Raw genomic sequence first — 13,865 nt, 5'->3', positions numbered from 1 at the left:
ATACTGCTCTCTTACATACAACGCAACTCCCCCACCTTTTCTGCCCTGCCTATCCTTCCTGAACAGTTTATATCCATCCATGACAGTACTCCAATCATGTGAGTTATCCCACCAAGTCTCTGTTATTCCAATTACATCATAATTCCTTGACTGTGCCAGGACTTCTAGTTCTCCCTGCTTGTTCCCCAGGCTTCTTGCATTTGTGTATAGGCATGTAAGATAACTCACTGATCGTCCTGGTGTCCCAGTATGGGGCTGGAGCCCTCCCCTCTTGCACTCACCTACTTGTGCTTTCTCCCGATATTCCACTTACCCACTTACCTCGGGGCTTTGGTCTCCTTCCCCCGGTGAACCTAGTTTAAAGCCCTCTTCACTAGGTTAGCCAGCCTGCTTGCAAAGATGCTCTTCCCTCTCTTCGTGAGGTGGAGCCCGTCTCTGCCTAGCAATCCTTCTTCTTGGAAGACCGTCCCATGGTCAAAGAATCCAAACCTTTCTCTCTGACACCATCTGCGTAGCCAGTCGTTGATTTCCACAAGTCAACGGTCTCTACCCTGGCCTTTTCCTGCCACAGGGAGGATAGACGAGAACACCACTTGCGCCTCAAACTCCTTTATCCTTCTTCCCAGAGCCACGTAGTCTGCAGTGATACGCTCAAGGTCATTGTTGGCAGTATCATTGGTGCCCATGTGGAGAAGCAGGAAGGGGTAGCGATCTGAGGGCTTGATGAGTCTCGGCAGTCTCTCCGTCACATCATGAATCCTAGCCCCTGGCAAGCAGCACACCTCTCGGTTTTCCCGGTCAGGGCAGCAGATAGATGACTCAGTCCCCCTGAGGAGAGAGTCCCCGACCACCACCACCCTCCTCCTCTTGGGAGTGGTGGTCGTGGAACCCCCATCCCTAGGACGGTGCATCTCATGCCTTCCAATCAGTGGAGTCTCCTTCTGCTCTGTTCCCTCATGACCTCTCGAGGTCCCTTCCAGTTCTATGATTCTGTGATTTCCTGAGAAATGCAAATCTAGCACACTCTGCCTACTTTATCTCTAGAAACCACTTTTGACAAAGACAAGGAACAGCACTGAGAGGTTTTGTCAGGAACTGTCTCTTTTCCTTCTTTTCTAGGAGCATTGCCTAAAAGAGGGGCCTTGGAGGAGACAAGTGAAGTAAGGGAAAAAATCAGGGAGGGGGAAGACTCAAAAACCTACATAGCCAATTGAGAGGAAAAGACTGAGGTGTAAAGAAAAGACGTAAACACAATGGGCCAAATTCTGCCCTGAATTACACCCTGTTTAACCTCACTCACATAAGGGTTACATGAAACAGAGAACAGGGCAGAATTTGGGTCATGATGTCCATTGGGGTTGGGGAGAAGACAGGCAAGTTTACTTTCACTGTTTTACCCTCCTCGTCCCTTCTGCAAAAATCAGTCTATTCACTTGAGAGTGCTTTGGTAACCAAATCAATAATGTGTAAAAGTAACTGATTAGACCGGAAGACAAAAGAAACTTTTAAAATAGAAAAATGCTGCTTTCATTTGAAAGAACTGGAGCTGGGGACAATGGGCAAGAATTAAATTACGGTAAACCCTGGGGAAAACTACTCTCAGACAAAAGAAAAATTGGCTAACGCTTATGTAGTGAAGGTGTTTAAACTATATTTTGTTCAGGGTTGGCTTTAATTAGGAATGTTGGCATACTTTACTCAGGTTTAGAGTACAAGGCAGATGTATTTTTAAGACACCCTGCAACTATTAAACAAATAACATCTTTACGAAAATCCCAAAGGAAGTCAAATATATATCTCTGTAGAAGAAAATATAACTGCAACCCAGTGCTCAGAGATGCTAAATTTGAAGGATGATGATTTGAACCTCCAGCTGCTGTATATAGTAGATTCTCAACTTATTTTCCTTCTGAAATTCTCTAAAATAAACACATTGTTTCTGTCAATATAATTTATTTTTCTATTAGAGACAAAAAGAGGAGATTCTCCCATTGTCAATATAAACTGGAAAAGTCTATGTTGGATTTAATCTTGTATATCTGACACATTGGTTTTCAAATGTAAAATATAGTTTGAAAAGATACAAGTGCCTGGATAGGAACAAGAACTAAAGAGATCAGAGAACTTTGATGTTTTTAATCACATACTTTTTTATATTATCTGGTGGTTTATCAGGTGTTGTATTTTGTGTTGCCTTAGTGTCAATGTTTTTTCTTCAGTCCCAGACAGACTTCATTGTTCACTTACTATTATACAATACTTGGATCATGTATGATTAAAAATTGATATTTGTATCTGTAAAGTGTGCCTTTAGGGGAAAAATACTTCACTGATTGGAAGGTTTCATTTTATTTAAGTGGTGACATCAAGCAGAAATTAATTTAAATTTTCTTTCGGGACAAGTTATCCTATAACTTTCTACTGCAGAGTTTCTTGCACCTTCCTTTGAAGCAGTTGTTTATGCCAGTGATACTGAACGAGATGGAGGGCTGGGTCTGGCCCATCACAACAATTCCTTTGTCTTTTTAGTGTGATGGAATTAGCAAAAATTGTGTAAATCTGAACCTTAGACTAGATATTCAAAAATTGATGTACAGTAACTTTGGACTAAGAGAGAGCTTTATGGTCACTTTTGTTATATATCTTAGCATGTTGACTAATCATACGTTGTTCCAAACTTGGATAACTTTATCCCTGCATTCATGCTTTTATAAGTGACGTGCAAAAAAACAAATTGTGCTCTTCATTGCTTCTTTATCATGCAAGATGAAGGTCTGAAAAGTCTCTTCTGCATGTTTTTATATTTATCTTTAAAATACTAGGGACATTTGGAGGACTGCATAGCTGAAGTGAATGTTTTCCACAGCCTTCCATTGAATGAACTATAGGTGTGGATTTGAATCTTTAACAAAGAAAACTTTTTCTCTCAAGAGTTTATCATGCTTTTGAGTTAAATTATGGTTAATAAATCTGACCATCCCCACTCAATTGCTTTCAATATCTCTTGATGGCTTACTTCCAAGATTTCCTAATAGTCTATAGGGTTCTTGAGCAAAAAAAGGATAAACAAGACCTGATTTTAAGAAAGAAAAAGATTTATGATTAATCTGGTGTTGTGGTATATTTGCTGTATTAATAAAAAAACCCTTTTAATATTTATAATTGGGAAGAGTGTACAAATACTACTTTTCTTTGCAATTCACCTTTGATTAGAGTTGGTCCATACTTGTTGATTCTTAGAATAAATTCAGTAGTGGTGTGTGTATTGTGAAGTTTTTAATAGTTATACTCTTTCTCTATTGAAGGCTACAGATAGAAGAATCTTCTAAACCTGTAAGACTGTCACAGCAATTGGACAAAGCTGTAACAACCAATTATAAACCTGTGGCTAATCATCAGTATAATGTAAGTTACTTTAATCTTTTTCCCTGCTAATCTTAATCACTGCAAGTCTCTAAGGAATATAGTTGTTCTATGTAATGACTCCCCTGTGGGTCCAGGCTTTCTGTGGCCTTTTTTCATATCAAAAATCTTCCCCTTTGAAAATCCCTTTTTTCTGTGGTATAAAGATTCTGCCTATGTTTTGTTTCCTGGATAACTTCCTTCTCTCTGGAGTCCAGCGCCAATCCAGTGGCTAAGAACTGCTGATTCTAATTCCCCTTTGTTGCATGGCAGAGGCATAGCGGAACTCTCCTTCCTGTTTTTCCTTCCACAACCTCTTTCTGCTGTTTTTATTACCTCTCATCTTTAGTCATGTCTAAAATTCAATTTCATGGCCTTAAGGGCAGAGACACTGTACCATGAGATTGTTCATTCCACTTTTGGGTCATGCATAATAACAATAATGTATTCTGCAGATGTGAAAGGCTAAGGAAGTATCTTTAACTTCTAAGCCTTTGCAGCGAGTTTCCTGAATGACAGGAAACAACTGGTAAAGCTTTGCATCATTATTCCTTGATAGTACATATTTTCTGTGTCAATTACTCTAATAATATTACATCCACATTACAGGTCAGTGTCATCTGGTATGAATACAAGCTATAATGCCCTCCTTCTTAAAAGATCCTTTTTGTGTAATTTGTATGTATGCATGTATAATAAGCAACTTAGATATTGAATGCAAGGAACATTGTTAAAATTAAATCACACTAAGAATTAGTCACTGTATGAGTCATTTGATCTTTTGTACTTCTGGTTAAGATTTTATTTACATAAAACAAATGACAACAAGTATGGTACACAGCCATTATTTTAGAATACAATCCAATTTAAGATCTGGTCTACACTTAAAATTTAGATTGATGTAGCCACATCTCTCTGGGTAGGAAAAACTCACTTCCCTTTGTGGCATAGCTATGCCAACCTAACCCCTGGAATAGATGTAGCTAGGTCAATGGAAGAATATTTCTATCGACCTATCTACTGCCACTCAGGGAGGTGAACTACAGTGATGGAAAACCCCCTTCTCTCACTATAGGCTGCATCTACACTATGGGATTAGTGCAGCATAGCTATGGTGCTGTAGCTATGCCACTGTAGTCCCCATAGTGTAGACAGCTTATTCTAACAGATCACAAAATAATCATTCCTTTCTCAGAGCACACTGCTTTTATAGTAGCTATAGTCTAAGGACTGATCTACACACAGATTTCATACCAATATTCCAGTTAGGAATGTGACTTTTTACCAAAATAGTTATACTGGTAAACTCTTTAGTGTAGATGCAGTTATACCAGCATGCATGTGCCTTATCCTGGTATAATTTATTCCTCTTCCAATACTGAAATAAGCAACAACAGTAAACTTCTGTCTCACCACACTGGCTAACAAGAAATCAAGTAAACGGTTTCCTTAAATATTCCAGTTTCACCCCCCGCCCCCAACCCTGGATTTAAAGGTCTCATCAGATGAAAGGTTCTTCTGATCCCAAAGGACCAGCTACACACCCAGGTCAATAAACAACTCAGATCTTACCCAAAAATCACACTGATGCCAATCCTTTAGTATCTAAAATCTAAAGGTTTATTTATAAAAAGAAAGAAAGGTGAAAGTTAAAATTGGTTAAAGGAATCAAATACATTCAATAATTGCAAAGTTCTTGGTTCAGGCTTGTAGCAGCGATGGAATAAACTGCTGGCTTGTTAAGTCTCTGGTTGCTTCCAAATCATTGGAAGAACCTCAGTCCCTTGGTTAGAATGCTCCCAATAGTACAAGTCCATAGTCCAGAGGTTTGAGCATGAAAGAGGCAGGACCAGGAAAGAGGCAAAATGGAGGGATTTCCAGGGCCTTTTATAGCTTCTGCCATGTGGAAGGAAACCAGTTGTTTCAAACAAAGCCCTCAACGCAGCTAATGGAAAATTACAGGTAAAAGATGGGAGTTTGGAGTCACATGGGCAAGTCACATGTCCATGCCCAGTTTCACTTAGTCATAGCAGGAAGCCATTACCTATACTTCAGATGGAATGTTCACAGGAAAGTCTGTTCAGTTTAGATGGTCGTCTCCCATGGTCCATTGTGAGTTAAGTGTCCTTTTGATGGGCCACTCAGTTTGAATAGTTCCTCCAAGATGTGCTGGCTAACTACCTTGTGGGCATTACCCCAGAAGCAAACATTTGAAGTACAGGCATAGAGCCAGTACTCATAACTTCAAATACAAAAATGATACATGCATACAAATAGCATAATTATATTCAGCAAATCATAACCTTTCCATAGACATCTTACATGCCACATTTTGTACAAGATTTGTTGCAAATATATAACAGTGGTTGCAGCAATGATCTATATGGTCCTATTTTAATCAGAGAACAAAACACCGTATTAGGGGGTTATACTACTTTGACTATACCACTGTAGTTAAAGCAGTCTAACTTTTGTGTGTAGACAAGCCCTAAAGTTTTAGTCTAGTTATAGACTACAGTCATGATGCTATTGATACAACAACTTTTAACAGTCTTGTAACACAGTTGTCCCCCCAGCCTGTTACTAGATCTCTTAGGATATGTCTACACAGCCAGTGGTGAGCTGGATCCGGTTCCCACAAGTTCCCAAGAACCGGTTGCTAAAATTAGACCTCCGTGGAGAACCGATTGTTAAAGGGCCAGGGGGTGGGCAAAGAACTCTAGTCCATGGGCTTGGACCATCCTTTTGCTCCCAGGATTCCCAGCTGGGGAGGCTGAGGCTCCTCTGGCCCTTCCCCCGCTTCCCCCCAGCTGCAGCGTGGCTAGCCGCCGGCACCAGCTGGGCAGCTCAGCTGAGCTCTGGTGTCGTCCTGCTGCCACTTTTTGCGTGTGGAGGGGTCCTGCTGCAAGGCCAGAGGGGAGGAGAGGGGGCAAGTGGGGCAATTGGCCCAGGCCCTGCAGGGGCCCTGGCCCCACGAGGATGTCTCCCCCCAGCCACCCCCCGCAGAGCTGCAGCATGGCCAGCAGCTGGGCAGCTCAGCTGAGCTCCTGAGTCGTCCTGCTGCTTTTAGCTGCCGGCAAGGTAAGGGGGGAGGAGGCTGCAAGTTCTAAGGTTGCCGGGGGGCAAGTGGGACAATTTGCCCTAGGCCCTGCAGGGGCCCCCAGCCCCTCCTCTGCTCCCCCCTCTTAAATCGGAACTTTTTATAGGGAACCGGTTGTTAAGATTTTGGCAGCTCATCACTGTACACAGCAAAGAAAAACCCATGGCTGGCCCATGCCAGCTGACTTGGGCTCCTGGGGCTTGGGCTCAGGTACTGTTTCATTGCTATGTAGACTTCTGGGCCCAGGCTGGAGCGTGGGCGCCGTGTGAGCCACTGGCTGGGGGCGGCTAGCCCCCAGACTCCCGCCCCTTCCACCCAAGGTCCTGCCCCTTCCGTGCCCCTGGAACCCAGATCCTTCCCACTGTGGCTGCCGGTCCCCGCACCAGGCTGGCTAGTGCCCGCAGCCTCCCCCAGCCTTGAAGCGCCAGGAGGGATAGCGCACAGCAGCGCCGCTGCAGCCTCCCCAGCGTGCCAGGAGGGAGAGCACGTGGCACTGCTGCAACCCTGGGAAGCAGGGCCCTGGAGTTGCAGTGTGGGCGGGGCCTCGCCTGGCTGTTTGGGGAGGCAGAGCCTCCCCTACCCACTGCCTATAGGCTGGAGCCTGAGCTCTGGAACCCTCCCACCTCACAGGGTCCTAGAGCCCATGCTCCAGCCCAAGCCCAGACCTCTACCCAGCAATGAAACAGCACCATAGCCCAAGCCCCATGAGCCCGAGTTGGCTTGCCCATGTCTAGTTGCTTTGTAGATGTACCCCTAATGAGAACGTGGTTGTAATATGGGAGTACCCAAATTGTAACATGGTTAGCAGTTTGCAGCTGGTCATGTTGATATAAACATCCAGAAGACATACGGTATGTATCCAGTATGGTTAGTTGTAGAACTTCTGATAAAAGAAGACTATTAAAATAGATCACTTGCATCATATCATCCCTCCTTCATTCCCCACCAAATGCCAGTGGAGGACTGTTTTCTACAGTGAGTTCTCCAGTCCGTGGAATCTAGGTTTAGATGTCCCAAATGGTGAGTCTTCTCCCATTTCTCTTAAAAGATCATTCCACAATCTTTTAGGATCTCACAGTTAAATTTTTCCTGACTTTTTCAGGATGAAATTATTTTCTTAAGCTCATCCCAATATTCTCAGTTATACCACACTGCTCTAATAAGGGCAGCAGTTACCAGGGGACATGAAAAATATGAAGTAATGTGGGAAGGGGGAAGAAGGGAAATCATCTACCACGGAAGAGGGAGACTCCCAGGAAGGGCAAAAATGAAAGGAATGGGACAAATGAAAGGGGTGGAGCTACTGACGGGAAGGTGCATAGTAAGTGGGACATGAGTATGACTCCACCTCTTTGCCTTCCCCTGCCCCATGATGAGAGGTACAAAAGGAAAGGGTAGGAAGAAGAACTGGAGGTGGGCAGGGGGAGTGATATCTGCAATCTCTTTTCTTCGTTTTTTTTTTAATGACATTCCTCATCCATCAGTATGAGAATGGAGGGGAAGAGATTCTTTCTCTCCTAAAATGAAATTAAACCCTGCCTTCTCACTAGAATATTGTAATTGTAATGTTGTTATAACTGGTAATTATAACTTACAGTTTTAGTTCTTTGGGGAAGGGAATTTCTCCTTATATATTTATAAATGCATGCCTGTAGTATTATAACTACGTTCTCATGGCTATGAAACTTCTGTTGCTTTACTGTCTTTTATCATATGCTAACAAAGCTCTCTAGGCTCCACTAACCGTGTCTACATCACTTTCAGTTTGTTTGTTTTAACAATGCAAATAAACAGAATTATATCTGTTGGGTGATAAGGCAGTCAATAAATAAGACTTCACCTCTGAGTTAATTTTTTAAAAAGTTATTGCTTTAATGAGCAGTGCAAAATCATTAACTTTACCTAATAATCTTCAACCATTTGTACCACAACAAGAGTGATAAACACCTAATATATGGAGGAATGTATTATATAGTATTTATTTTCAATTTCCCAAGTCTCTTGAAGTCTTAAATTGAATGCTGCAGATATTGCTGCGTATGGAGCTCACTGTGGCCTTGTTAGCAGTAAGACTTGTATTGTTTGTCAGATGCTTTTGCAGCAATATTGGTCAATAAGTCAAGCCTGAAATCAGACTGACTTTAATATTATTTTGCGAGGCCTGAGCCCTAAGAGTGAGATTGTAGCATGTAACTTATTGCCTGCAGTGATGGGGTCCCAAGACATTTGTTTCCCTCATAGAAACAGAATGAAAAGCTCTTGGTTTGGGGCTTCTTAATTTTGTTCAGCCCTTAGAAACTATGATGATGGGCACTATATTAAAAACATAGAAAGGGCATTTCAGAGGCATTGTCTCTGATGTTGTAGCATGGGCCGTGGCAGTCCTAGATACATCCTTTCAGAAGGTGCTGCATGCTCTTCCCGCAACAAGAGCCCAATTTGCTCTTAACCCCTCTCCTATTTAGAGAGGCTAGTGTCACTGAGCAAAGTGGTGGGAAAATGTCTTGTCCCTTTTCCCCTCTAAATATGCACCCATACAGGGCTAGTCACCATCTAGCTGTAAACATCTTGATGTTGGTTTAATAAATATCACCACTTCCTTGTTGAGAAATTTTCTGAAGTACTCACTATTTATGTAAGCTTCAGACAATATTTTAGGGATTTGTGCTCCATTTAGGTGGTTCTGCAGACTAACAGACCACATTAATTTCAAGCGCTTATAAATGTGTGAAAACAGCACTTTACAATACAAAATATAGTGGTAGAGAATTAAATTGTTTGTAGAGAACATTAGCAGTAAACAGTATTTTTTTCTTTAAAGGGTATTCATCCATATTATTACCAGTCCCAGACACCTGTCCCACATACGTAGACATCCCCTGGCCCTCGGATACTGAAGAACTTCCAGTCAGGCTGAAAGACTTGAGCCCCCAAAGCCCTTCACCATCTTTCTAAGACCGTTGCTTCCACTTGTACTGCCATCACTCCCCATTTCCAACATCCATCACTGTTTACCACTCTCTTCCCCCACCTGTCAGTTCCTTTCCTTTAGTAGCTTCTCTCTCCTCTTTCAAATCAGCTGCAAGCCCTGCCTGTCACTAGTCTCTCTTTCCCTGTGACTGCTCCTATTAGCTGCTGCTGTCTCCTGTGGAGACCTCTTTTCCGTCCGTTGTTGGCATGGGCTTTGCTTACCCAGTCCGACCCTATAACCTTCCCAGTCTCTCAGCACAAAGCCTACCACTTCCATTTCTCAGCTTATGCATGTTCACATGTCCTCCAGGTTGACTCAACCTCATTCATTTTGGCTGCATTTACATTGAGGATGTCTGAAACTCTCCCACCTGTGGTATAGTATTAGTAAAACTCCACTGTGCTAACAGTGAGAGCACTAAATATAGGCTGATCTCATAGATTTTTACCACCATGCTATGTAACCCTGCTCACAGCATGGCTAGACTACATGATTGAAACACCAGAAGTTGCAAGTACCATGTCTCACACTGATGTTTCTACTGTTGCTGAAAGAGTAGAACAATTTTCAGAAAAAGCTTAGGGTGTAGACAAGACCTTACGTCAACACACACTGTGAAATCTCTTCAGCAAATGCACATTTGGTTGTACTTCAGAATACCGGGCAGACCAAGAAAGCAATTTTGAGTTGGACTGTGAATTTCATTGTTAAATTAATTGCGTTTATTTGTTCGCTAGAGTAGTGTCTTTGCAGGCTGAAATGATAATTGTAGGGATGTTTCACTGACTACGGAATAGTTCTTTATTTTAAAAAAAGGAGTTTTGAAAAGAATACAGAACGTTTTTAAAGCTTCTTTCAAATTTTTTTTTAAAGAAAACTTTTTACTTTCACCTATCACGTCTTTTTCTTCGTCTTTGTATTAACCATATGCTGAAGAAATATAATACGTGTCTGTATTAGTGATGCCTTCAAATAGGGAATCTTGGCAACCTTCCAGTAAGACTAGCGACACACTGTGAAGGTAAACAAAGAAAAATTGATCTTGTATAAAGAATTGCAGGGGATAAAACAGCAACTTCAGTGCTTACCATCCCATCCCAAAACTACACCCTTATGATATCCAAATATATTTTAATATTTTGGCTTTTTTAATTTAAGAAAATATTAATTTAGTTTATACAGTGTCTATATATATCATGTTACACACACAAACTGTTTTGGTTCTCTTGCACGACATATCTTGTTACAAAAGATGAATAAAGTTAAAGTGAGGCATTGTAACTTTATAAGAACTGTCATGTCAGTCCTCACAACTGTGGAGAGAATGCTGCAGCAATACCATATTTTTTTAAAAATATCAGTATTCACACTGCTTTTGGTGCTCCTACAGTGCAGTGGGAGCTGTTGCTGAAGTTTTAAGCTAATTTTGAGCATCGCTAATTAACATGACTGAGATACCGATTGAAAATAACTGAATGTTTCCAACAAAATAATGAAGTTTTAACAATACAAGACCTCACTCCTAGAGTAATCTTTGCTAAGAAGTGAGGAGTGATAATCACTTTTATGTGTGAATTGTTGTATGGATTAATGACTTATGAATTCTAGAGTACTTGAGCTTCATTTTTATAGAGAGCACTCGTCTGTGGCTTAGATAATCAAGAGAATGCAAAATGAAAGCTCCCAATGGGAAGAAATTAATTAGCCTATAAAATTGCAAGATAGCAGAGAAACAGAAATGTTGTCCATTGCCATTTAGCAGATAATAAAATTGCAGTATTTCAGCTCAGTTAAAAAACAAAATGCATACTGTTCCATAACATTTTCTTGGGGTCAAAAATTAGATATTGCAGTATGTGAGAACCTTCGATAAAATAGTCCCATAAAAGGCTAACAGCAGTGGGGATTGTTTTGAGGATCTTCTCATAATAATGTGGTGCAAGATCACTTGATTTCCTCCTCTGTGTAGAAAGTGTCCATTTTAGACAGTAAGCATTTTTGCTTGACAGTGTTAAATTTTAACAGGTTGTTTCTCCAAGTGAAGATAATCAGTCTCTAAACAAGTTTTCTCTAAATCTCACTTGTACAGGTACAAGGATGCTGAATGAATGGCAGGAGGATTTAGCTCATATTTTTGCTTCAAAAAATCCCTTAGACTGTTTTTTTCTCTCACTTTAGTTTGACCTTCCACCTCAGGGTGTCGTTTGGTTTGGTTTGGTTCTTGAGTGATTGATAGGAACAGAAAATTCCAAAAAGGAATTAGGAAATCAAGTCAGTGGTACTCTTCTGGAAAAATCATTCAACCTGCAGTGACAGGCTCTCTCCACCTTTCATGCCCAAAATCTCAACAATTATGTTTTTGAGTTATTGAAGTCACCAAACTCAAAAGCAGGCAAAGGATAATGGACTTTTGCCACTGAAGAGAGATCAGATTACACTGGTCTACAATTTTTGAGAAGTCGTCTGCTTCAGAGATAAAATGTAGTATTTATTATGTATTTTGATGTGCTGAATTCAAATATGACAATTAAAACAACTGGCTACTGTTTCTAAGGTATTTAAGTTTTTACATTTTATGTCTATGTATATTGTGTAGATAGTAGAGTTTTAATCATAAATTGTAAACCTAGATCTTTTCAGGTGTTTATGGTTGCTTTACATGATGATATTTCACCTGTCCTGTTTATGTAACACTTTAAAAATCAGCAAAAGGGTTATCTAACTAAAATTTATTATGAAACAAAAGGCAAAAAACTATTATGTACATAGTTTAGTCCTATTCAGTGTCTACTCAGCGCTTCTTGGCTTGTCTCTTGTATTCATTAAATGGAGCATCTCTTGTCACCGTCCAGCAATAGTCTGCAAGCATTGATGGGCTCCATTTGCCCTGATAGCATTTCTCCATTGTTGCAATATCCTGGTGAAATCGCTCACCGTGCTCGTCGCTCACTGCTCCGCAGTTCAGTGGGAAAAAAAAATCTAGATGAGAGTGCAAAAAATGTATCTTTAGTGACATGTTGCAACCAAGGCTTTTGTATGCCTTGAGGAGGTTTTCCACCAACAACCTGTAGTTGTCTGCCTTGTTGTTTCCGAGAAAATGTATTGCCACTAACTGGAAGGCTTTCCATGCCGTGTTTTCCTTGCCACGCAGTGAATGGTCAAATGCATCATCTCGAAGAAGTTCACGAATCTGAGGACCAACAAAGACACCTTTCTTTATCTTAGCTTCATTTAACCTTGGAAATTTTCCACGGAGGTACTTGAAAGCTGCTTGTGTTTTGTCAATGGCCTTGACAAAGTTCTTCATCAGACCCAGCTTGATGTGTAAGGGTGGTAACAAAATCTTCCTTGATTCAACAAGTGGTGGATGCTGAACACTTTTCCTCCCAGGCTCCAATGACTGTCGGAGTGGCCAATCTTTCTTGATGTAGTGGGAATCTCTTGCATGACTATCCCATTCGCAGAGAAAACAGCAGTACTTTGTGTATCCAGTCTGCAGACCAAGCAAGAGAGCAACAACCTTCAAATCGCCACAAAGCTGCCACTGATATTGGTCATAGTTTATGCACCTCAAAAGTTGTTTCATGTTGTCATAGGTTTCCTTCATATGGACTGCATGACCAACTGGAATTGATGGCAAAACCTTGCCATTATGCAGTAAAACAGCTTTAAGACTCGTCTTCGATGAAACAATGAACAGTCTTCACTCATCTGGATCGTGAACGATGTTGAGGGCTGCCATCACACCATCGATGTTGTTGCAGGCTACAAGATCACCTTCCACGAAGAAGAATGGGACGAGATCCTTTTGACGGTCACGGAACATGGAAACCCTAACATCACCTGCCAGGAAATTCCACTGCTGTAGTCTGGAGCCCAACAGCTCTGCCTTACTCTTGGGTAGTTCCAAATCCCTGACAAGGTCATTCAGTTCACCTTGTGTTATGAGGTGTGGTTCAGAGGAGGAGGATGGGAGAAAATGTGGGTCCTGTGACATTGATGGTTCAGGACCAGAAGTTTCATCCTCTTCCTCTTCCTCATCTGACTCAAGTGAGAATGAGTCTGGTGCATCAGGAACCAGCAGTCCTTCTCCTTGGGGTACTGGGCGTATAGCTGGTGGAATGTTTGGATAATGCACAGTCCACTTTTTCTTCTTTGACACACCTTTCCCAACTGGAGGCACCATGCAGAAGTGACAATTGCTGGTATGATCTGTTGGCTCTCTCCAAATCATTGGCACTGCAAAAGGCATAGATTTCCTTTTCCTGTTCAACCACTGGCGAAGATTTGTTGCACAAGTGTTGCAGCATATGTGTGGGGCCCACTTCTTGTCCTGATCTCCAATTTTGCAGCCAAAATAAAGGTGATAGGCTTTCTTAACCCTAGTGGTTA

The 13,865-nt window shown here is 41.4% G+C and overlaps 1 protein-coding gene across 1 annotated transcript in view; it reads left to right on the top strand.

Moving 5' to 3' along the window:
* GTF2F2 (general transcription factor IIF subunit 2) overlaps positions 1–13,865 on the top strand; it is a 143,144-nt gene that overhangs the window by 109,795 nt on the left and 19,484 nt on the right. Inside the window, exon 7 of the mRNA XM_039519408.1 lies at positions 3,306–3,405. Within this exon, the coding sequence (XP_039375342.1) occupies positions 3,306–3,405 (100 nt within the window). The remainder of the gene's footprint in view (positions 1–3,305; positions 3,406–13,865) is intronic.

The sequence above is a fragment of the Mauremys reevesii genome, linkage group 1 (assembly GCF_016161935.1).
Source record: "Mauremys reevesii isolate NIE-2019 linkage group 1, ASM1616193v1, whole genome shotgun sequence".
Lineage (NCBI taxonomy): Eukaryota > Metazoa > Chordata > Testudines > Geoemydidae > Mauremys > Mauremys reevesii.
Note: the sequence above shows the minus strand (reverse complement) of the source record. Positions and strands in the feature narration are given on the sequence as shown.